The 25,711-nt window shown below is 41.4% G+C and overlaps 1 protein-coding gene across 1 annotated transcript in view; it reads left to right on the top strand.

The window, feature by feature from the left end:
* Positions 1 to 25,711, top strand: part of cntnap5a (contactin associated protein family member 5a) — a 125,758-nt gene that overhangs the window by 7,488 nt on the left and 92,559 nt on the right. Inside the window, exons 2-3 of the mRNA XM_005940848.2 lie at positions 21,014 to 21,124; positions 24,529 to 24,722. Coding sequence (XP_005940910.1) covers positions 21,014 to 21,124; positions 24,529 to 24,722 — 305 coding nt within the window. The remainder of the gene's footprint in view (positions 1 to 21,013; positions 21,125 to 24,528; positions 24,723 to 25,711) is intronic.

Genomic DNA, 25,711 nt, shown 5'->3' with positions numbered 1-25,711 from the left:
GGTGCAAATTACTGACCTCTGTCATCATTTTAGGTGGGGGAACTTGCACAATCGGTGGCTGACTAAATACTTTTTTGCCCCACTGTATGATCACAAGGATTAGTGCCGTCGCGGGCTCACTTCACAGTGCTTGGGCTCGCTGAGACTCAAAGTTTCTTTGTGAACGCTTCTCAGGACGATTTTGTACTTTTGGTACTTAATAGGGAAAGTCTTATTGTAATCGAAACACCCAAACACCAGCCAGAGATAGCGAATATCCACAGGACGCTTCTTCTGCACAAATCTCTACAACAGTCACATGTGTCAAATGATGACGATGAACATCAGCAATAAACTGTAAAATGAAACACTGCTGCAAATAAGACAAAGACTGTCTGTGAAGGTTCTCAGTCATCCCGGTCCTCGTAGTCTAAGGAGCTCGGACAGGAAAGCCTCGGCTGATTGTGACCTACACCTGTTTTTACACCCTGGCTGTGTGATGAGGCAGAGGATCAATAGCAGGTCCAGGACCCTCTTGGGGACACTCCCATAGGGCTTAAATCTGGGACTCTCCACCAGTTGTTCTTAGAACTAAAGAAGCTTCTTGGATGAAACGTCTTCAAGAAACTCAAAGAAGTCCCGACACTTTCCTTCCTGAGCTCCTTTGAAGACAAAAAGGCTGCAGAGAATCCTTTGGACAGAGCAGAGACACTGAAGTCGGTTATTTTATTGACTTCACTAAAATAATGTTGCTGTTTATTTCTAAGCTGTGTCCAAATCACAACAGCTGCTTTATAAGGTGAAGACTGTACAGTAACAGAGACAAACTAGCATCATACAAGGTGTCCAAAAATAGATGGTACAAAAAATAAGTCTGTCTGTGAGTCGATGAATTTATCAATAAGATATTTACAAAGGTGAAACCCGTGTCACAGCGCTCCCCATCTGTTGGCCTTCAGAGAAAGTTCTTTTGCACCGAGTGGAAATGAAACTAGTGGCAGCAAATCAGGTGAATACCATGATTTTAATGGTTTTCTTTGTCTTCATTTGGTTTATTGCGTTTCTGATTCAGCAGCAACTGGTCTGTTATTTCACTGATCCTTGGTTTGGGCCGTACTCAGCACCTGCATCAGGACTGGTTCATTATTAGCAAGCGCAGCAGATAGTTGTTGTTGTTTACTTCACATAACAAAGGAGTTTATCAACTAGTGAGCTATACTACAGGATAGTTCATACATACTGAAGCCATCGTGTGTCCTCTCACTAACAATATCGATAACTCCCACAGATACCAGCAGGCCAGACTTCAGTCTCTCTGTAAGATCTCTGACACGTCAGAATTAGTCAAAGGCGTGAAATAAAGAGACTTTTTTATCTCGTCTTTGTCACTGAGAAAGAATTTATGAGGAAATGATAGACCATACAGGGAACTTCACACAGGGATGTTTCTTATACATGCATGAAAAGAGGTTGGTGAGCAAAGTTGTTCAATAAAAACTGTTCATTTATAACTAATTTATAACAGCTACATTCATTGATTGTTTTCACTCAGTAAGGCTCGATGTCACATCATAGAAATATCTGTGACAGTAAACGAGCATCAGATCTTATTATTTATCTTTATATGTCCTGTCAGAGTTGATTCCTCTCACCACAGAATAGACGCTCTCGCTGTGCAGATCGAGAGTAAAGCGCTTTCTGATTGCAGTAAGTATGAAGGAAACACATGATATCAGACTATTTAGAGAAATAATTCTGCCACGTCTCGAGTGGCGATTACGGCGCCAGGAGACATCTTCCCATTTCCAGCCACGCTGGTCACAGAGCGATGCTGCACCAGTCCCCGATCTATAGACTGCAATGAATACGCTGTAAGTTTCCATGTTACTGGCAGAGGGTTTGAAAGGATTATCAACACCCACCCTGCCAATAAAATGGATGCACAAATCATTGGGGACGGTTACAATCATGAAATATGAGAAGAAGAAAGCTTACTTTGAACATTCAGACTCCAAAAAAAGTCATGAATTTAAAGGTAAACAGACGCTGCAGAAACTCTTTCTGTTCCAGCTTAGTGTTTTACGGAGCTTTGTTATTGTGTTAAGCTACTGCATGCTATGTTATTGAATATTGATCGTGATGTATGAAAGAAGCCAAGGAAAGAAAACCTGATTCATCTGGACTCAAACTTGCAGTTGCATCTTTGATTCTTTTATGAGCTGCGTTTGCTTTGCCCACCAGATTTTCACTACTTTGCAATAAATGTTGCATCCTTCCCTCTGATCCACAGAAGAAGGCCAGTGCCTTTAAGCACGACGTGGGTCCATACAGCCTCAGCTCTGACTGCTTAGTGCAAAGTCTGGGTCAATGTAGCTACTTAACTAGAGCTAGTAAATGAAACTACTTAATCCAGCTCTTTAGAATATATTATTAGGCTACAACCGCCTGCTGCCCAGACTGATTAAGACTGGCTATGGCTATAATTGTGTGTAGAGGGCTGATTATTACTGTGACTGTTTGTTTATAGTGGCTTATAATATGTGCAGTTAATTGACGTGGCTTTGTTGAGTGTTAATTAAAGCTTCAGCAGTGCTGAACTCTGCAGTGCAATGGTAACAGAGTATTTAAAGTTTAAGTCCTGGGTGGCTAAACAATGACTCCTCTGCTGATTCCTGATAGAAACACTAAAGTGTGGCTGAGGCACACATATCCTTAGCCTCATATCAAGTATTTGAATACAAGCCAGTGCAGCTGCAGTCACCACAGCCACAGTGCTACAGTGTTGCAGTTTGTCTGTTGAATGCAGTAACAGTAACACTACGATAAATGTGCTGTGTAGTATCGGCTTTTGTAAACTCCGTAGCATAACAAACACACCATGTACATTTTTGAGCTATGCACTGTGTATTTAGGATGGATGTGGTCACCACACGGCCTCTGGTGGGTAACGTCTCCCTGTGACGTCACCATCTGGGTATTTTATGAGTGAGGGAAACTACATCGCCCTGCTTCATCTCCTTTGGTACTGTAATCGAGGAAAACTGTGTATAGCGTTCAGTAAGACTCAAAACTCATGATTGAAACTGTAAACTCATCACAAATTAGTTTAGTGAGGTGATCGATAAAGGGAGCTGATCTCCTGTGTTCAACCTGACTCGCTTTATAAACCAGAGGAGTGGCCTACCGCAGCTCCACGCCACGTTTACGCCTTACAGAGGACAGAAGGGTACGTCCATCTTTTACATAATGTTTGTGGATTATCTCAGAACATACTAATGTCGTGGCGTTTGTATTCGTCCAGGTGGGTGGGTTAGATGGATTACATTATTTTTAATGTAAGTAAAGTTGATTTATTGAGCGCTTTTCATAGACAGGCAGTCACAAAGATTCAAATCAACAGAACCAAAATAGGCAACACAAAAGGTTTAATGTTAATAAAACTTGAAATAAAAAATACTCATACATGTGGAGCACTGGAGGAACGCTCTGCAAAGCTTCTATGCAATAAACAGAAAACGTGATGTTTTGGAAATAACATCATAACTGCTGTCTTTTAACTTTCTGCTGACAGGTGCCATCAGAGCTGTTCATACCAACGTTTTATTTACTGCATCCTTTGTTATTACCAATGTTTTTGGCCTTTGTTCTCTTTTTGTCAACGAGACATTATCCCATTATCAGCTTGTCTATAGCAGATGCTCCCAGAAATCCAATAATCCAACAGAAAAGTATCATGTTTCCTCTTTCACTACATTCCTGAATGGGTGCTGAATAATTAATGTTTGCATGCATATAATCACTCAAACTGTCGATAACTCATGCCGCAGGCTGCCTTTAAATGCTCGGAGCTCCCTCCAGATTATATCCAGTGTGCGCAGACGTGAATCGCTACAGTAAAACAGTCCATGGTCCTCGATCATTTGCATCGATATGAGCGTCCCTGTATTCAGCCGGAGCGTGGATCTAATTGTTAGCCAATCTCTGGTGTACACTGGCTGTTGCTGAGCATAGGTCACTGAGCCCCAAAGCCTGTTAGCCTATGCATGCTATCATATGAAGCTTTATCAATGCCACAGAGAGGTCTGAGGCCACTCTGTCACCAGATGCTATCACTGTGTCTTTTCATATTATTGACTCTGAGGTTTCTCTTGGCTTCTGCAGCCTCCTTCTCTGGACCACCTTTGCGTTGATTTACAACTCGTTTAAATGTCTTATACATGTGGCATTTTCTTGCCCCATAACACATGATAACATGTACAGTCCAGCCACTTGGGTATACCTGTTTAACTATTAGTTAATGCAAGTATCTGTAAGTTTTTTCCATCTCTCTTCTAGATTTATTTGAGTTTTTCAGGCTTCACTGGTGTTAGAATCTCACTTACACTTCATATGAGAGTTGTAGTCAGCAGCTACAAATCAAACCCAAACCTGTTGTCCAGGAGGGGCAGGCCTTACCTGGCCATGAAGCTGCTTGCCTGTCAATTGTCCTGTTTCTTGTGAGCCTGGGAAAACTCAGCGACTATATATAAAGATGTTTGTAAAACACAAGGGATAAAGTCAAAGGCAGTTTTATTAAAGTACAAAATAACACACAGACAAGGAAAACCAAAGCAAAGATAGGACACAGCAAAGAGGAAGCAAAGACTGAGGCCATATATACAAACACAGCGTGATGGCTAATGAGGAAGTAAAGCTAGGCCGAGATACCAGGAGGGACAGGCACCAAAATAAAACAGGAAATGACCGACGCGGAGAATCGGCCTACTACATAAAAGCAAACATGAAAATGAGAAGGAATAGAGTGAGAATACACGAGGTGACACACAGCCTCCCATTAACTAACAACAGCCAGGTCTGCTCGTTCAGCTAGCTGTGGAACGACTTAGACGAGGAACCTGCCTCACACGTACAACTCCTGTAAACATATTCAGTGTTTACTCAGACCACAGATTGTTCTGTAAGGAGATGAGGCAACGAGGAATTCCCCCGTTGTTGACGTCAGCCAGATCAACGAGTATCGAAACAGCAGGAAACCGAGGTTTTTTTAGCAGTCTGAATAATTCGCTAACATCATAACTGGAAACGTATGGACATATTTATCATGAGTGTCTAGCGTTATGACAGGATATAATTCACAGAAAAAAGAGGAAAAACACAGTAGATCAGTTTTAAATTGCCATGTCACAGCTTTAATTGAAATAGGTTTGGCAGCACATGACTCACAGCAGCACTAAACCCTGTGAAGCCATCACAGGGAAGAAACAACGCTGTCGTCATTGTGTTTGTGTGTCTGTCCAGTTACTTCTGAATCCTTAAACTTTCAGTTTAAACGCTATTTCACTTTCTACATGAATGTAAAGCTGATTTACTAAAGCTAAAAATATTTATCTTAACATGCTTTCCTTTGTTCTTAAAGCTTATCAGCCACCCATCCTCCTCTGCTTATCCTTATCAGGGTCATGGGAGCCTATCCCAGCTACCATAAGGAAAGAGGCGGGGAACATCCTGCACAGGCCTGATGCAGGCCTAACGCAGAGAGACCGACAGCCATTCCCACTCACATCCACACCTGTGGCCAATTTAGAATCACCAGTTAAGCTAACCCCAGTAAGTGCTTGTCCTGGGAGCAAAGGCAGCTTTGACAGAACCACAGTCGGTCTGGTCTGTGTGTCTAAGCTCGGAGTAGGAAGTTCTTGTTGTGGGAAAAGGCGAGTGGCCTACATGTGGATGCTACGGTGGAAGTGGAGTTTTCATTGAGAGTGTAAATACACCGTCATGAGTGGAAGGCTGTGTTGGATGTGCATTGCATCGAGAGGAGTATGTAATGTGATTATAACAGCGGGCTGGGATTTGGCTGCATATTTTAAAGTAATTGCTGAATTTACTCCAGCAGTGTCAGGAGTGGAGACTCGTCAATAATCCATTTGTGGCGTGCAAACTTTGTTCTTTCTTCTTGAAAGAATAAATCAAAATAATCACTCCGAGAACAAGAGTAGAAGACAACTTTGATAAATAGCTTAACTCACTTTATACAGTTTCTTTCAGAGCGATGCAGATGAAAACAGTGTGTCTGAGGAAGCCTTTTAATAAAACATAGGCTGTGGTAACTTGTCCAATGTGTTTAGACACTGATCTGTTTCGCCACATTGTTGCATTTCAAGCTTTGTGTAATGTTACTTTGTGCTGGGGCTGCACGAAACCAAAGAGTATATATTTGTATGAATTTTACAGACGAGTGATCGTCTGTGGTTTGATTTCATCTTTATGGTGACTGCATTGTTCCCGCAGGTCATATTTGCAACATGTAGCGATCGTGTTACTTGAGTAATAATGAACTGTGCACAACAAACTGACCAGTGTGAATGTCCCTGTCACTTGTGTGTTTCGATGAGAGAAGAGGCTGCACACCAGCGTGGTGTCAGTGGAGCTGATGCTCAAGTAAGAAGAAGAAATCCTACAGAGGGACCAACAGGCCAGTTTGCAGCTTTCTGATTCTTAGCGTGGACACAAACAAACTGGTAAACTGACTGGTTACCAGACCAGCTTATGTATCTGAGCAGGGCTACAGCAGAAGTTCACAGTTTACAGTGTAATTCAGTCAATGCTTCATGACGTTTGAAATTAATTAAACTATTGTCATTAATTAATACGTGCGAGTCACATGATTGGGGGTGTGCTCGTTTAATGCAAGCCCCTCCCACATGCTCTTTATTGCTAATAATGGAGAATATTACAGTACATCAAAGCTGCTTCACTGGTGCAGCTGTATGTGAAAAATTAATGTCGCGCATGAAATTAAAACCACTACACCACTCAGTCAGCACTATAAGTTCCTAATTAGCCTCCTTTTTAAGAAACTGGGCAGGATAATACAGTTGCCTTTTACTTTACAGACAAACTCACTCAGCGGCTCCAGCTGCTCGTTCTTGTTCTGCTCTACACTAAGATCGCTGTGGCAGTGCATGAATTAGACTTCAGAGAAGAAGAAACTGTGTCCAGCTATAATCCAAGACAATGAAAAACTGTGTGTATGACCTCAGGATGAAGCAGACTATTTCAAGAACCAGCCGATATAAAGGATTGCTGAAATAGCGCGTTGCTTCCACAATAACAAGAGGATTATTCAATTGTGAAATGATTGTGGATAACACGATTGTCTCAGATGGACAAAAAAATCGAATGAAATAAAAAGAAAAAGCACCGAAGAACCGACAGTTTGGGTCATCACACAATTAAACTCACATCCACATCCTAAATAGAATGACTAAATAACTACACACAGTCATTCACTCACAGGGGTCTCAGATGACCCCCTGTGAGTAAGCACTTGGTGACAGTGGGAAGGAAAACCTCTCTTTTAACAGGAAGAAAGCTCCAGAGAGCAGGCTGGGGGAGGAGCAGCAGTGTGCTGCTGGGGGTTGGGGGTGAGGACAGGAAGATGGGACATTTGTTATTTTTGTTATGAAGACCAGTCAGTAAACACATGTTCATATATTACAAAGTAAAATCTGAAGCCTGGTGTTGAGTGTGTCCCAGTCTGATCCTGGCCGTGAGAAACGCAGCTTCTAATTTAAGCTGTGTTATCAAAGTTGTGCAGCAGATATTCGACCTGACACCTTCTGCCGTCTCTGAAGACTTCAATAACATGTCGTGCACGATGTTCCTTTAAGCTGTGTAAGTAATTGGGCAGCTGTTGGGTTTAATCACATGGATTTGGTGCACCAAGTAAAATGGATCAGACCAGATTGAAACGTGTGCTCCACTTTGCTCTGCCCTTCCCCTGTCTTTATTACATTTTCTATTTTTAGGAAATCCCTTTGGCTTTTTTTCATATTCAGCTCTTTGAGTTCCTTTTACAGATATTGTCCATATTATTTATAGGTGGTGAGCTATGTTTGTCGTCATCCTCAGGTGTAGTGATGCCTCCACATCAGTTTGAATTATCCAACATCTGGTATCATCAGTTTGTTATGATGAGACTGTGTCCTCTTTGTACTGAGGAAAGGGCAGCAGTTACTCTCAAACACTGACTTTGTGCTGTGATCTTTAAAGTGAATCTGCTGCAAACATCGTCTTGAATTAAAAAGATTTCTGCAAAGCTAATAACAGATTGTAATTTCATATGACCCAGGTATCGATCCAGTGATGAACAAGAGGAGATTATGGCTGTAAATCAGCACGTGCTTACAGGGATTTAGTGGCTGAGATTCATGTATTGTTTTTATGAAGGACTACATGATATGTGGTTATTAAAGGATACGTCTCTATATTTATTTATATTTTAGTCTTATCATTATGTCACATAAAGCCCACCCTTGCTACTTCTGATGCTGTACATTTGGGGCGTTCGTCTTGTAATCAGAAGGTTGCCGGTTCGAGCCCCGGCTTGGACAGTCTCAGTCGTTGTGTCCTTTGGCGAGGCACTTCACCCGTTGCCTACTGGTGGTGGTCAGAGGGCCCGGTGGCACCAGTGTCCGGCAGCCTCGCCTCTGTCAGTGCGCCCCAGGGTGGCTGTGGCTACAATGTAGCTGCCATCACCAGTGTGTGAATGTGTGTGTGAACGGGTGGATGACTGGATGTAGTGTGAAGTTTGGGGTCATAGGGACTAAGTAAAGCCCTATACAAATACAGGCCATTTACCATTTAAATATTCAAAAGACAAAAGCTTGTAAACTCTTACCTGCAGACAATATCTACATGTGTAAAATATTAGTAGAATAAAACTAAGCCGAGTCCTTTCACCAGCTCTGTCGCCATATTTAAATCATATTTCTAAAGAGAACATTTTCTCAATGCAAAAACAGAAAAAGGATCTCTCAGTAATAATCAGTAATATAATCACTAATATAATCACTAATAAAATACGCTGTACAGACTGAACTAAAGCACAAAACAGTCTTTGCTCTGTCTTCTTACATCAATATGAGGCGAGACAAAAAACAATATGAGGCGAGACAAAAACTGCTCTGGTGTCTCTGTGTGGTGTGTCTTCATGTTTATGAGTTTTTGTGCACGTTTGTATTATTTATTAAATATTTTATATGAATTAATATGTAAGATAGTGCTACTAAAGCCTCAAACTAAATATGGTGTGTACCTGTGCCCTCCTTGCTACAGGTATGACTGTGGCAGAACGTGGACAGCAGCAAACCCAATTTTGTGGTTAAAAATATGCATACAAGTGTTAACCAACTGCCTAAAAGACAAACCAAGGCAATGTTTATACAACAAAAGTGTGATTTTGCATTTTTTATACATGTATATTTATTTTAAATGGTACAACACATTACCAGTACCTTAAAAATCCACTGTCCACAAGCAGGTGTGATGATATTAAAATACAGAAAAAAATTAAGAGTAATGTAAAATTAAACATCATGGCTCTCGTCACTGAGTATTTAAGTCAATACCTTATATAATATCAAAATATGACATTGAAATTTTATTTTTACATATTTTTTAAGTGATTAAAATCGTGTCCAGAGTTTTTGTCAACACCATCAGATTTTTTTAAAAGTACAAAAAAATCAGGAATTATTGTGGGCAGCTTACACTCTGAGGACCCCTTTACCACTTCCTGTTTGATGCACATGCCATGAAGTCACTGCTGTGATAATGTTTTTGTTTTTATTTCATTTATTGCACACCTTTCTGATAAAACTCTGTGTCACAGCATAGTGCGTCAACACTGTAAAAACAGCTTCATTTAGGAGGCTTGTAGAGGCCGTAAGCAGCTGATGAAAAACAAGATGGCTTCTGTCAGATGTCAACACCATCAACACCATTTTGTCTGAGGGCGTTGACCCTTTTTCTAATGGTGTTGACAAATGCCACAAAAGTGTGCTGTTCACCATTTATATTAAGTTATTTTTACTAATATTTCAGTCATATTGCTTCCTGTGTATTTTACTGATATTTCTGCTTCACAGGTGTGTCAAATATTATCACATTTGCCTTATCTGGAATCTCATTGTTTATTTATACATTATTAATCCTGTAGGAAAATGCTTAGTCCTCTGCATTTAACCCATTCACTCAGTGATGCAGTGGGCAGCTACCAATCCAGCATAGCCTCTGTTCGATGGATTTGAACGCCCAACCTTCCGATCATGTGGCATCTGCTGAGCTAGCTGTGCCCCGACTGCTGTGATGATGTATGAATCCTGCTTCCGTGCCCAAACTACTCTGTTTATTAAGCCTGTTAAAATGTTTTAATGCTTTTTATCTTGTTCTATTACATCTGAACAAGCCCCTAAAAACAGCCAGTGATCACTGTCAGCCTAACCATCGTGAACCCTCACGTTAACCTTTATCAAGTGGAAAAAAGTTAGCGTTCATCCTCCAGCTTCACTGTGTTTATGTTATGCTAACATAGCTAGCAATCATGTAGCACATCATTATATACCAGCTAGCCCAACTTCAGTAACCTGACAAACGTCACTGCTGTTTAGTTTTCCGTCTCCATTTATGTTGGAAGTGATAGCAGAGCTGGTGTATCATGTTCAGGTGGAAACAATCTAACTTTAACTCTGTTAAATTTCATATATTCTGTTTTCATGGATGCCTGGATGTTACCCCTGGTAGAGCCACACTGATCATTTTATTAAAGATGAAAGAATTTAGACAGTTTGTGACTCTGAGTGATGCTGCAGAGTTCCTGTGACTTTGGGACCTGCAGCAGGGTTTGGACCTGGAAACCACTAATAACATCAGACATAAAGACTGGATAGCATCTCTATTGCTTAATGCATAATTGTGTTGTGAATATTCATCCTTAATCTGTATAAATGCATATGCTTCAGAAAAATTATAGTAATTACAAAATGGTACATTTCAGGCTAGAATAGCAAAGGGGAATCTGTCAGAGGAACGAAAGAGAAGGAACAGGGAGGATCAAAAAGAAGGAGAGAAAACATTAACAGCCAGCCCGAGTTGAAGAAAGAGTTTCTCATAAAGGGAAAGATGGAGAAAAAGAGTGAAAAAGAGAAAAATAAAGAACACCAGTGATCTGAAAGGAAGAGAAAAAGGCAGAAGAGAAGGTTTTGGAAACAAGCACAGAGACAAAAGGAGAGAAAGTCCAGCAGCGTCTAAACACAACCACAGAGTACTTTAGGAATCAGGAGCAGGCGGCTGCTTGGTGAACGATTAAGATGCAGAACTTGACGTGTGCAAAAACAGAATTGTTATGATCTGTCTTGTGATATTACAAAGGTTGTTAAGGTTTAATGGTCATTTTGAAAGAAATAATATCTTGTTTTCTACTCGTGTGTCACCACCGTCAGCACCTTGTCAACTCCATAATATGGAGTTTTGGTTTATTTTTCTCTTTTGGAGAACCATATAGTTTCCTCTATCATGATCTTCCAATAAAAATACTCAATTTTCTCAATAAATGCTGCCAAATATGATTGTTTCTTATAGAGATTAAATACAAGCTTATGAAAATATGTATGACTGTAACTCTAATAACAAAAAGCCAAAACAATCTTACTTTTAAACCTGGTGTAATTACTTTGAAAACATCTGTGCATAAACAGTAGAACAGAGAAGCTGCTAATAGTCAAAAGAGCTGAAACAACTTCATTTAAAATATATTTTTGCATTTCTTTGTGTCTGACGGTGTTGACAAAAACCTCGCACTTCTCCAGCAAAAACATAATTTATTAAAAAATGTTACACCTGGAGACCAAAACATCGTGCGACAGCCACAACTTTGTGTAACAATTATATGTAAATGTGTTTTTGAAAATGAAAACCTGTTTTGTCCCTAATCTCAGGAATCACTGATAAAAATGTGCTTTTAATTTAAACTTCAGTAGCTTTAATGTTCTGTTTGCTGAGTGAAATAATGGCAGTAGATGGAAATAGCTATAAATTCTCTTCACATTGGAGGTGATTGAACAGTTGGTTGGATTAAAAACTTCCCCCAGCTTCTTTCCAGCAAAGGTTTTACTGGTGACCCAGTTCATTGTGCCTCCCAGTGTCCAGCTTGCATCTTGCATCCTGCAGCAATGTAGTGGAAAGTCTGCTCACAGGTGGACCTGTGCACCTGTGAGCAGAGCCTCCGTGCTGCCCGTTAGGCCGGCCTTTGGTGGGATTTTTGGATGTGTACCACTTTTTCTAGCTGTCGACAGCACAGACTTGGTCATCCATGACAGCTTCTCCTCCTTTTCTTCATCACCATCTATCATCAGGTCCCTGAGGAATTTTTAGAGGGGGACCATCTTCCTGATGTATTCCCAGATGCTCCATGTTCCATCCCAGATTGTTCCCCTGGCTAATCCTCGCCCTCCTCTTAGCTCAAAGGGCCTCGAGATGTTGGCTGGAGACCTCCATGCAGTGTGAGGAACTTTCTGTCTTGACAGAAAGTTCACAGTCCGAGTGACATCCTAATGTCATCCATGAAAAGCAGGTGGATGATGGTCCCTCCACTCCTAAATCTACATCTGTACCCACACGCAGTGATGAGCTGGGGTCGGGGGTGGAGGCCAGTGTAACACTGTTCATTTTGTTGACCAATCATTTCCATCATAGTTTTCATCAGCGGCCTTCTTTCTCTGACAAAAACAAACTAATGCACGAGGACAGAAACTATGATGACATGCTCTGACTCTTTCATTAATGAACAACAACGAGATGAAATTATTATTTCCATCCAATCAGACTAATTACAGTGTGGCCGATGGGTCAGCTCGTTGTGCAGTAAGGTTAGACAATCTGCCTCTGGGAAACGCACAACTGGCTCTTCTGCTCAGTGTTTCTAATGCGTGAAAATGTCAGAGCTTGGAAGGAAGAGCAGACATGTGGACACATTTTGTATTTGATGTTTTTTAACCATAAAAAACCTGAAAGACTGTTACACTTAAATTTGAGTTAACCAAATAAAATGTAGATTTAATGATAAACTAGAACAATCTAGATGTAAAACTAAATGATGTGACTAAATCAAACTCTGTCACTGAACAACAGCACAGAGAGTCACCTTGCTATGTTTTGATGATGACCTCCAGTGTTTTCTTCCACAGTCCCGTGGAGCTCCTGATGAATGTTCTTAGACCACTATTAGTCCTGCACAGTGCCAAGCTTTCCCACATACATGTGTGTGGCCCGGAGCCACAGTCTGTCCAGGCAGGGCCAAGCTTAGTCTGGTTCCCAGATGTTCTTCCAGCATTGCTTAAATCCAGCTGTGGGCGGGTCTGCCCTTCTGTTTCATTTTCATGTCTACAGCCTGAGCTGCGAGCCTCCGTTATCTTGTTTGACCTCTTTCATGATGATGTCTCTCATGAGTGCTTTCTACACCTCAGTTAACCCTGCTAACATCCATGTGGGCTCCCCTCATTTTGGCTTCCAGCTTTCTTCTCCACAGGGGGGCTTCCTCTGCATGCATCCTTGGTCCTATATGGTTTCATAGCATCTATGAGTTCAATGGTTTCAGTGATAGTGGCAGTGGGAATAGTGGGTAGAACACTGCTTACATCTGAAAGCATCTGCTCAGAGTCGTGCTCCTGGCTGGGTGGCTACCTCGAGTTTGGCCACACCCATTTCTTTCACCCCAGTAGAAACATCTGTCATTTCAGGAGGCGGGGCATCATCTAGTTCATTTACACTGCTCTGTTACACCAGTGCTGGACCATTGTGTTCATACTGCTTACTGTTACACACTGTAGCCTCTGGGTCTCCAGCTGTAATAGTAGCTGTCTGCTGTTGATGTTATTTTAATGGGCTACCAGGTACTTATGGGTCAGTGTAAATGTTGGCTTTCTGCTCATCCATGGCTTCAACATGTGTTGCATACGACCCCTCTGATTGGGTTGGCAGGCCTTGTAGCATTCCATCAATCCCATATTGTCGGTCTTTATGCATGTGTGGCTGGTTGCAGTAGCCCTCTGCTCATCAATGTGTGCTGATTGGTGAACAAATACACACCTGAATCATCAAAATGCAGTCTTTAAATAACGATTTCATTTACAGTTTGAGACCAGAATGAGGCAGGCCTCCTCACAGGCTCACGTTCTGAGTGTGGATCCCTCTGTGGTCACTTCTTTGTGAATGAGGCAGAAACTCTGCTGTTTGAACCCGTGCCATAAACAGGAGATTATGGAGGTGATTCATTAGCTTAGCTTTCCAGTTAAGGTGACATTGAACGTGTTTCTCCATTAATGCACTAAATATGTATCGTCATGATTCAGTATTATTATTATTGATGTTATCATTATGATTTGACTCATGTTAAATACACAAATGTGCATGCACACAGCTCTGCACTCTAAAAACAATGAGTTCTGAGAGCAGCAGTACTGAAACAGACTGAGTCACCAGAACAGAATAGAACAGAACAGAATAGAACAGAATAGAATAGAACAGAACAGAACAGAATAGAATAGACTAAAACAGAACAGAACAGAATAGAATAGAACAGAACAGAACAGAACAGAATAGAACAGAACAGAATAGAACAGAATAGAATAGAATAGAATAGAACAGAATAGAACAGAACAGAATAGACAAGAATAGAATAGAACAGAATAGAATAGAACAGAACATAATATAACAGAACAGAATAGAATAGAATAGAACAGAATAGAATAGAACAGAAGAGAATAGAACAGAACAGAATAGAATAGAACAGAACAGAACAGAATAGAATAGAACAGAACAGAACAGAATAGAATAGAACAGAACAGAATAGAACAGAACAGAATAGAATAGAATAGAACAGAATAGAATAGAACAGAAGAGAATAGAAGAGAATAGAACAGATCAGAATAGAACAGAATAGAACAGAAGAGAAGAGAATAGAACAGAATAGAACAGAACAGAACAGAATAGAATAGACTAAAACAGAACAGAACAGAATAGAATAGAATAGACTAGAACAGAACAGAATAGAATAGAACAAAACAGAATAGAACAGAACAGAACAGAATAGAATAGACTAGAACAGAACAGAACAGAATAGAATAGACTAGAACAGAACAGAATAGAACAGAACAGAATAGAATAGAACAGAACAGAATAGAACAGAACAGAATAGAATAGAACAGAACAGAATAGAACAGAACAGAAGAGAATAGAACAGAACAGAATAGAATAGAACAGAATAGAACAGAACAGAATAGAACAGAATAGAATAGAAGAGAATATAACAGAACAGAATAGAATAGAACAGAATAGAATAGAACAGAACAGAACAGAATAGAACAGAACAGAATAGAACAGAACAGAACAGAATAGAATAGAATAGAACAGAATAGAACAGAAGAGAATAGAACAGAATAGAACAGAACAGAATAGAATAGAACAGAATAGAATAGAATAGAACAGAAGAGAATAGAACAGAATAGAACACAATAGAATAGAACGGAATAGAACAGAACAGAATAGAACAGAACAGAACAGAATAGAACAGAACAGAATAGAATAGAATGCTTTTATTGTCACTACGCACATGTGCAATGATATACAGTAGTATAGGTCTCAAGAAAAAAACTAAAAACAGCTGATAAATTGTTCTACTTATCTGCTTGTGGTCACTAGTTACAGCAGCCAGCATCATTCATCCCTGTATGGAGCTGTGCTCCTGTGTTTTTTCTTTATACTACAGCCATGAAATGAACTCCCTGTTTAGAGTTTGGGATTTCTGGTTCGCAGCGTGTGCATCGTAGCAGGCGTGGGCAAGTTATTTCCCCACGGGGCCACATGAGAAACTGGGTCCGTCGTGGTGGTTCGCACCAATAAGTTGAATCAGTTTTGCTGCATATTAATTTGATCTGTTTTAAACTGCTACTGGCAAGAGAAGATTTTACAGGCAGTAAAAATATGAAATGCAAACCTTTGTCACTGTTTAATCAACATTGCCATTGTGCGTCATGTCCCCTGCTGTCTGAGCATGCAGTTGCCTCTCCCTTTCTTGGAGTGCATTGCTGCCATCTCTGCTGTGATGTCAAACTCTTTTTGTTAACCTATGATAAGTAACTGAGCCATGTTGTGGGCAGCTCTCGCCCAGAGTGAGGAGAAAAAGTCCAAATCATTTGTTTTTCAGCTGAAGCTCCATCGATCCATCTTTTTATGGTTCGTCTGCAAAGGGGAAGATTCTCAAAGGCTTCTGTTGTCTCAGGGCGTGTCAGCAGAGCAGAGTCCACCACACACTCTTTGGTAAACTCCCCCTGAGAGGATGGCTTATTGTTTTATGCAATTTTGTTTGGCAATCACAAAGCTGGTCTCGAGTGCTCCATCTCTGGCTGTGTAAATCTTTATAAAAACTCTGCTTTTCTTTTTAAAGCTTTGCTTGCAAATCTTCAAATGTCCATTCGTGCTCAGCACCAGTGCATTGCTGTATTTCTGTGGTTCTCTGGTGATTCAAATTATAATCCTTAAACGCAGCGATCGGCTCTCAGCACACAGCTTTGCCTCTGACGGTCAGGAAATACTTACAAGTTCACATCAAGAAATACTTTTTTTTCAGGTGCAGCACAACATAACATTGGTTCCACCACATTTCACTTGTATATATGTACATGCATACATTTAACAACAAAGGAAATGGTACCTTCAAAATAAAAGAAATAACGTTGTATTGTGATTTCCCACAAAATCTCAATAAACAATGAGCTCGTGTTTGACACACAGTGTTTCTAAGAATGTTTGGTTGATATACTTGTGTTTGAATTTCCCACCGACCCCACATAGGCCAGTCAGGGGCAAGGAAGGATCGAGGGGTTGTAAATGCCCAGGACGGGATTATCAGGTTGACACTGTGGCAGTCTGACATAGAAAGAAGAAAAATAAAATGATATAAATGAAAAAGAAAGAAAAGAGTTTCCAGATGTGTATAATAATAATGATATGAATGTTTATTGTAGTAAAAATCACAGGGCTTGGACCACAGGCTGAAGCTCAATCATAGAAATGGACAAAAACTCTTTAAATTGTTGGTGAAACATGATTTACTGTACAGACAAAGTAACCATGTTTGAACAGGGATATGAATGAAAAAGACTATTAAGTCTTCTCTATAACTTAAATACAATTCAAAATAATTTGGTTTTCTATTAAAATATCTTTGGGTGAAATGAAGAACTTTCAGATATGAAGAAATGCAAACTTTGACTGTAATTCCACTAATAAACCAGTTTTGTTTGTGGTGATGTCCTGAGCTGTGGAAAGAATAAAACAGACATCGGTGGAGGCCTTCTGTTGGATGGTGTCACTGAGAAAAGCTGCTTAAATAAATATGCACTGCTTAACACACTGAGGATTTAAGTGACTCGGAGGCAGAGTTGGGGTATCATAGTGAGGCTGAAGCAGGGGAAGTGTGTGGGCTCCACAGGGCCCTGCTTTAGCTTTAGCGTGGCACCACACTGGAGTCCGATCAGCTCTGCCTGGATGTTTACAGGTGCTTTTTACAGATCAGCGGCAGGTGGATTACTGAGCAGTTTGCACTGTTCAGGCTCCTCCTTCACTTTCCTCATGCAGCTTGAAAAATTCATTGAGCATTTTTTGACTTAGCCATCGCACCTCAGTATGATAGGACCCAGATCTAAACCAGTGGCCTTGAGAAAGCTAACCGAGTGTTGGCCGGCTCATTAAATGTTCAATATTCAGGGATTTACTGCATAGTGTTTCCTGGTTTATGATGCAGTGATTGGACGTCTCTCTCTGCATCTTTTCATCGTGCATCACACCCACTCTGTCTGTTGTTAGTATCATAAGTTTGTCCAAAGGCAGTTTCATGTCTTTTGTACATTTCAAAGATCTATTTTCTTGTGCTCCTTCCATGCATTGATTGAATCCTCAAAAGTTCCTGTTTAACACATAAAGTGGATGAAAATGACCAACTGTGAAGCATCAGTCAGTGCTCTTATCCACAGCAAGGGTGTGTGTGATGAAGCCTTTCCATCAACTGTGCTTTTAAGTGGCACGCTCACGCACACCATCAGCAGCAGTGATGGTGTACGTGAGCTCAGGCAAACGTTTGAAAATGTCAGAGCACGAGACGTCGCTGCCGAGCCGACTTCGATATCTCGTCTGCCTGTAAAACCTTCGCTGCAGCTTCACTTCAGTGTGTTGTAGGATCAGACGACTCTTCTGTCTCCCGTAACTGTTGCTGTGTATTTTGTGCACTTGTCCTGATATTTTGTCACACGGTGCCGTCTTATGTTATATTGTTTAACTACGACCACATTAGCTGCACAAACAAAGCACACAGGTTTACCAGCAGCGTCTGCATCCCACCATGTTTTGGTCATTTCTTTTAGGGGTTTGCTTTAATTGAGTGAACTCAGACTTGCATCCATCTGCTTGGCCCTGACTGGTCGAAGTGGACAGGGGAAAGAAGTGATTGGTGCTTGCAGGGACACCGACTGCTGCGCTGCATTATGGGGTTTGCAGTATGACTGGTGTGGGTGCCACATACCCCCTAATAATTGAAATATGAAATTATATTGTGGGTTAGAGGTAACTGTATTGTGGGCTAAATGTGGCCCGTGGGCCTGGAGTTTGACACGTCTGACTTAGACCTTGGAGGGTTAAGTGGAAAAAGCCTTTCATTATGATAAATGCACAGTAAATGAAATGCATTTGTCAGAGAGCTAAGCACTTACTGCTATTGCTCATCAAAATTGCGTATGCAAAAAGTTATTTTCATCATTTTTGGACAGCTGGTAATACAGCAAGTAATGGAGCAAGACGCCCTGTTAGCCGCTGGACGAGAGCACCTGCTCACAAAATGAAAAAGACCAAGCAGTGCCTGGTTTCTTCACTAAAACAATGCTTTTTGTTGCTGCACCCAGTGTGTAAGATGACACTTGTTGCTACCACTGACAACTAGGTGTGTTGGTGAATGAGCCAGGATGGAAAGCTTTCAGATTCCCACGTTTAAAGACATTTAGTGAGTGTGTCTGGGATGAAAAGCATTGTTTCTGTAGGAATGTAGGAATATTGTAAAGCACTGAGCTAAGAACAAATGTCCTTTAAAAACAAACAAAACTTACATCATAACCAAAAGTGCACCCTTCATTTTTCTCTAAAGTCTTTAGAGGATGAAAAATTAAAAATCCAGCGGATGCACATTCCTGTTTAAGTATTGTGGTCAGAGATGCTCGTTCATCGTGGTAATGAGTGTGAAGGTCAGTTTGGGGACATTAAACCAAATCTTCTTTGGGTCGTATGTATATATATATATTTGCCTTTATGTCCAGGGATCAGAGAAGAACCCAGTTCTGCTGTTTTCCACCCTGGAACCAGAATGGCTTAAAGAAAACATTAAATCTAAAATAACTATATGATTGACGGCTGTGGTTAGTGTACAGTATGTAAGCCTCTGCCCTGAACTGCAGTTGGAAACACTGCACATGTGTAAATATTTCAAGTGTTCACAGAAAATGGCACTTTCAGCCTGTGAGTGTCAACACTACTCATCTCTAGCAGCTCTGCGTTGGTCTGCATAGAAACACGTCGTCGTAGCACTTCTGTGAATGCGGCCGACGACGATCGGTTTGTGGCAGTTGATGTAATTTTGATTTCAAGAGAGATTAAGCGTTCCTTCTCTGCTCACACTTGTTTGGATGTGTTTATAGTCAGGGTTCATTTGGCTATAAAATTCGAGCGTCTGAACCTTACATGGAGATTGTGAGTCAGCTTCAGAGGATTTTCAGTTATCCCAAGCCATGGAGCAGCTTTGCAGACAAATTATCCTCCATCCATAAGTCTCCCTGACTGACAGCTGGGCATTTGGCTCGGGACCAAAACCTGTAAACAACAGCAGAGTCTGTAAGATGCACAATTTGCACACGGAGAAACTTTCTGTGCACTCACACAGCACTTCACATCACCTGCCAATTTGAGAACATGTGTCAGAATATCAAAGTATCGTTGGTTTGTCTCACATCTTCAAAGCTGTCAAGGTTTCATTGTGAATGTGAGGACTGAATGACGGAGCAGAGCAATTGACTGGGCTTTTAAAGCTCTGTGCTCCTTCAGAGCAGAGCTACTGTTGAGGAAAGGATGGATACAGATGGAAAGAAAGGTGAGTTATTTAGTGGGAATCCAGCAGGATCAAGGAGACTTTTGATAGATGAAGACAAACAGGGTTGCTTAATAACCCCAGTTCTCGTGGTGGAGTTAAGATGCCAAGCCGCTGCTCTTACTTCCCAAACGAACATGTGCAAATGTGCTGCAGCTCAGCCATAACTTAAGTCTTGGACAAAACAGCGTGATCCACTTTAGTCACACTTGAAATCAGGATTAGAAAAATCTCTTGGCAAGTGATCTGAGAGAAGTCAAATCAGGTCAGTCGAAATTCAGTGGGACACCCGAAAAGAGAGCGAGCTCATGCTGTCAATTCTGCTGTGCTGTTTTCAACCAGATGGATAGCCAATTGCAGCTCCAGATGTGCTTCGAATCCATCTGAGCACAAAGGAGGATGACATCCAAAAACAAAAGGGCCTCCCTCTCACTCTGAAGAGCGAGTGCCACACTGATTGAAAGAGTGAAGGGATAATTGCAATCAGGCCAGTGCCAGTTTTCATTACGTCCTCAGCCGCGGGTCTTAATGCAGCCCTGCACTCCAGCAAAGCAAGCCTTGGAAAAGAGGCTGTTGTTGTGCGACTCGGGGCTGTTCTGGCGAGCCGGGTGGATCAGATGAAGACAGAACCGACAGCTTTAGATCACTGGACTCTTAATCTGCTCCTGTCTGTCGGATGTGATGTAATCTCACAATGTGGGATTAAAAAGAGCACGCACAAACACAAAAGGAGCCCCGCCGTTTTCTGTGCAGCTTTCGAGGGTCACTGCAGGGGTTAATAGACTGTTTGAGGCATCTGAGCAGTGAGGCAGCCGTGTTATTTTCTCTCTAATTCTCACTTTAAAACTTCTCTATTGACAGGCGGAGGTACGCTTTAACCTGAAATGTTTAACTTTGCCGTTATCCATTTTCCATTATTACAGCCTGATCTATAGGCATGGCAAGCTGGAAAGTACACATACGATGTCGCAGACGCAGCATCTGAATTGGTGTTTTGTCTTTTATTCCCAGATAATTGTAACGGCCCTCTGGTATCGGCGCTGCCCCATTCATCCTTTCAGAGCTCCTCTGAGTCCTCCGTCAGCTATGCTGCCTACAACACCAAGCTCAACAGAAGAGATGGTGAGTACAGTGAATGTTCCTGCATTATTCAGCGTTTCTAAATGCTTGTAGTTAACAATAACCATAGAGGTAACAGAGCAGAAAACACTCAGCTGAAGTGTTTTTATAGTGGGTTTATGGGTTGTTTTGGAAGGCACAGACAAATAAGCTCTTAAGACTTTCTGAATCTATCACATGCAGCAATATAAAGGGGTCTGTTTACCTATTTGGAGGAGATGGCCCCTCTATTGGAAGCAGTGATGAGTAGGCCGAGAAATTCAACAGCCACAGTCGCCATGGCAACTCGAGGCACTGACTGGATGTTTTTTGCCACAGACTGTATGTAAAAGCTGTATGTGTGCACTGTGACATCACTCAGTGGTCAGCATTTTGCCGGCCTGCATGTATGTATGTACACGCACACACTAACCAAGCATCAGTAATCATCAACTAACATCAATAGAAACAGCTGTCAGAGGTGGAGCAGGTCACCTGCTCAGAGTATCCTTGGGTTCCCAATGCACTGATCAGAGTGGGAACGTTGGATACAAAGTACTGAAGCATAGGGGAAAAGAGCTGGTATGATCTGGTGTGTGAAGAGGTGAATGAGGCTTGTAGTAGTGCTTTGAGTGGGAAAGCGCTGTAGAAGAAGCAATCCATTTACTTATCCATTAGCAGAATTACTCAACCCTGGAAGAAAAGAGCAGTGTAACTGAACCGTCTGCAAACGTCACCAATAACAATAATAGATGCATTTATAGAGTTGACAATGAATTTTGTGGCCAAACTCAAAGTAGCCAAGAACACAACTCCCCTGGCTCACTGACAAAGTCCCATCAGATCTACCCAAAGCTCTGCTTAGTATCACTGAAACCATCGAGCCCTGAAACTTCACAAAAAGTAAAGACATTTCTGTTTGGTCAGTTATTTCTTTGTTGTAACACTGCTCGTGTGCAATAAACCATATATGGCGTTGGTAAGTCTGTTTGTTTCCCCTAAATGGTGCCTTATGGTAATTTGTAAGGTTTGTTTGTTGGCTGAGCAGCAGAGTTGAGCAACAGGACAACAAAGACATAACAGACCGAAATCAAATTTCCCTACTTTCTGTGCTAAGCTAATATGACTGGAAACCAGAATCTGTGTAGCTGGGAAGTTTGTTAGTCAGGCAACTGGTGCAGACGAGTGTCATGAGAGATAGGTCACAGCAAAAAAGAAAATATGCACTACATTGCCAAAAGTATTTTGTCACACATCCAAATCACAGAATTCAGGTGTTCCAATCATGGCCACAGGTGTGTAACATCAAGCACCTAGGCATGCAGACTGCTGCTACAAACATTTGTGAAACAATGGTGATTTCCATAGGTGCCACCTGTGCAACTATTCCAGTCGTCAAATTTCCTCACGACTAAATATTCCACAGTCGACTATTAATGGAACTTTAAGTGGAAGCGACTGGGAACAGCAGCAGCTCAGCCACGAAGTGGTCGTTCATGTGCAATCACAGAGGGGGGCAGCGAATGCTGAGGAGCATAGTGCACAGAGGTTGCCAACTTTCTGCAGAGCCAATTTCTACAGACCTCCAAACTTGATGTGGGCTTCAGATTAGCTCAAGAAGCATACAAACTGCACCCACAAGCCTTAATCACCTGGGCCAAAGCAAAGTATTGGATGCAGTGGTATAACTACGCCACCACTGGACTGTGGAGCAAGTGGAGACATGCTCTCTGGAGTGATAAATGATGCTTCTCCATCTGACAATCTGTTTGCTTTTGTTATATAGAAGTTTATGGAAAAAGAGGCCGTATTCTCCCTTCGTCTATGACCTCAGTAAACACCTGACTAATGTGCATGTTCATCCTTTCAGTTTACGTCAGTGGTCTGAATTTCTAGTTGCAAGTCAATTCTTATTGAATACAACATTAAATATAATTCGTAAGTTATTAAGGCCGTTACACACTAAACGTGTGCAAAATGACGCAGACCTGCCCTGTAACCTCTATACACACTGAATGTTGCATTTTTGCAGAAATATGTCCCTCAAAAACATCCACTGTGTAAAAACTAAAGCAAGTGGGCATCAGGCCATAATGAGTCCTGATGTTTCTGAACAAGAAAGGTAACAAAAAGCTGCGTCACAGATGCGTTCGTACATTTTTCAGGATGGTAGTGGTGCCTATTTGAACTCTTCTTAGCAGAGCAGTATAAAACTGCCAATCAAAAATAAATATGTAAATTATTGAATTAAATCTGTTAACTCTTATTAAAAACTTAGTTTATAAAAGATGATTTTTCAGCACAAGTTAAAAATGTAAATTTAAGACCAGAGTGCTGACACAGCCAGCATCTCCCTTCAGTGCTTCTGAGCAGCCGCTATATTAATTCATGCATCGAATAGTGTCAGCCAAGAAAAACAATTATCCCTAAAAAACAACCACATATCTTTGCTACAGCTGAACTGGGCATAGACCTCCACTGTTAGCCTGCAGCGGGCCCAAATGTAGGCAGAGGGCTGCAACAGAAGAGGTCGAAGGCACGTTGTGAAAGCAGTAAAAACAATTACCAGACAGGAAGTTAAACCCAGATAAAACTACATAAAAGGAGAAATAAACAGCAATCATGATGGGAGCAAGGAGACACTCAACAGTGAAACATTAATGGTTGAAGGGACACAGAATACAAGAAAAATGGAGGAAACTAAACCACGAATAACAAAACAGGGACTGAAGCTGACTTATTGGTTCTGAAAACCAAGAACTGAGAACCAACACCAGAACTGCAAAGACTAGAAAACTGTATAGAACGGAAACGTTCATAGAAACTAAACAGGAGCCAGAACCACAACCGTATAATAACAACTGAGGCTAAACAATGATAGGATGGAAAGACATGAAAACAGGAACCAAATGTAAAAAGAAACAAACAGTAAAATATGAAAAATCCAAACAGAAACTCACAACAACACAACGCTAACATGTCTTACATCTGGGCTCTCATCAGCTCTGTGGGGCAGATCAACCACCCCACCTGCCATAACCACACTCTCTGAGCAGCTCTGTGGGTCCGAGGCAGGCGCCCCTACATTTTGGTTTAATTCTGAATGTGATGCAGAAAGCTGCTCTATCTTTAACTCGCCCCTCAGTCATGCCACTTTTCCGTTCCACTGAACTTGAGCCTTTCAGGTAAAATAAAGCTGCCAGTGAATAAAAAGCATTGGGCTCTTTATTGGAACTTTGAACATACTGCATATACAGTGCATAAAATGAATCTGTTGTTTTCCACAGAAACAGGGGCTTTCACTGTGGCTGCTGGAGTGGAACTTAGCCTTGAAGCCTTACACATAAACTCCTCGCACGTACACATCAAGAGTTGTTGACAGAGTGCATGTGTCAGACCCTCTGCCTGTATTTTCTGCTCTTCTTCAGGTGCAGGAGGTTGGTCTCCAATGGTAACTGACCAAGAGCCCTGGCTCCAGGTGGACCTCAGGGAGCAGATGGAGGTGACTGCTGTAGCCACACAGGGACGCTATGACAGCTGGGACTGGGTCAGCAGTTACCTGCTGCTCTACAGTGACACAGGCCGGGCTTGGAAACAGTACAGACATGAGGATGGCGTAGGGGTCAGTATTTTTTATCCGCTTTCTCCACCTACCTACCTTCAGTTTGTTACTGACTTAAAGCTGATACAACAGTACAGCTGTATTATTGTAGGGTCTTTACCTTTCGACATAAAGCACCTTCAGATGACGCTTGTTGAGATTTTAATTGAGTTGAATTGAAACCAGCTAGCCAACAACTAATATGATCAGTCGAAGGGAAAAAGCCTATTCTGGAATGTTGATGGATAGGTCAACGGTTGGGAAATATGCCTATATGCTTCCTTAATGAGTTTGGAGTTAAATAGCTTTCAGACTGGAAGCTGAGAAAAAGCTAGCCAAGATCCAAAGGTCACTAATTAACTTGTGTATGTGACCCATAAAGAAACAACCAGCAATATCAAGTTTAGTTTTGAAACAAATACACACCGGAGGCATTTCTGGGCTTGGGGAACACTGTCTCTGTTTTAGGCTAGTGGAAGAAGTTTGCCTTCCAGGCTTTCTGCCAGAGTTTCTGTCAGAGAGATCGCAGGAAACCAGCAGAGACAGAATAAAGAGCAATGAAGCTGGATGAATTGGAGAGAATGGGTGTTTTACCAAGCGGACAGGGCTGTAGGTCCAGCTGTGCTGTGCTTTTAAGCCTGTGACAGAACCCTATGAGGTCGAGGTCATCACTGACTATGGCCTTAGTGTTTAGATTAAATATGTCACAGGTTAAATCATCAGTTAGGTTAACAGCCTACATGTTTTATAGATCGTTCACCTGTTTGCAGGGTTGTCACAGAAACATTCTAATGTGGACATGTAACATCTTTGTCCATTTCATATGTGACTAAAAGAAAATCTGATTGGCTCGTTGGATGTCACAAGGTTAATCACATAGCACCACTGCATACTTTTCCAGCACTGGTACGTTCTTAAACACTAACATAGCTATAGTTAGCTATAGTTAGCTATAGTTAGCTTTGTGTCACATGTTTCATTCTATGTTCATTTCTTGTGTTTTGTGGACC

The sequence above is a fragment of the Haplochromis burtoni genome, unplaced genomic scaffold, assembly GCF_018398535.1.
Source record: "Haplochromis burtoni strain Fernald_Lab_line unplaced genomic scaffold, NCSU_Asbu1 Contig_283, whole genome shotgun sequence".
Classification (NCBI taxonomy): Eukaryota; Metazoa; Chordata; class Actinopteri; order Cichliformes; family Cichlidae; genus Haplochromis; species Haplochromis burtoni.
The sequence above is the reverse complement of the archived record's forward strand: the minus strand, read 5'-3'. Positions and strand labels throughout refer to the sequence as shown.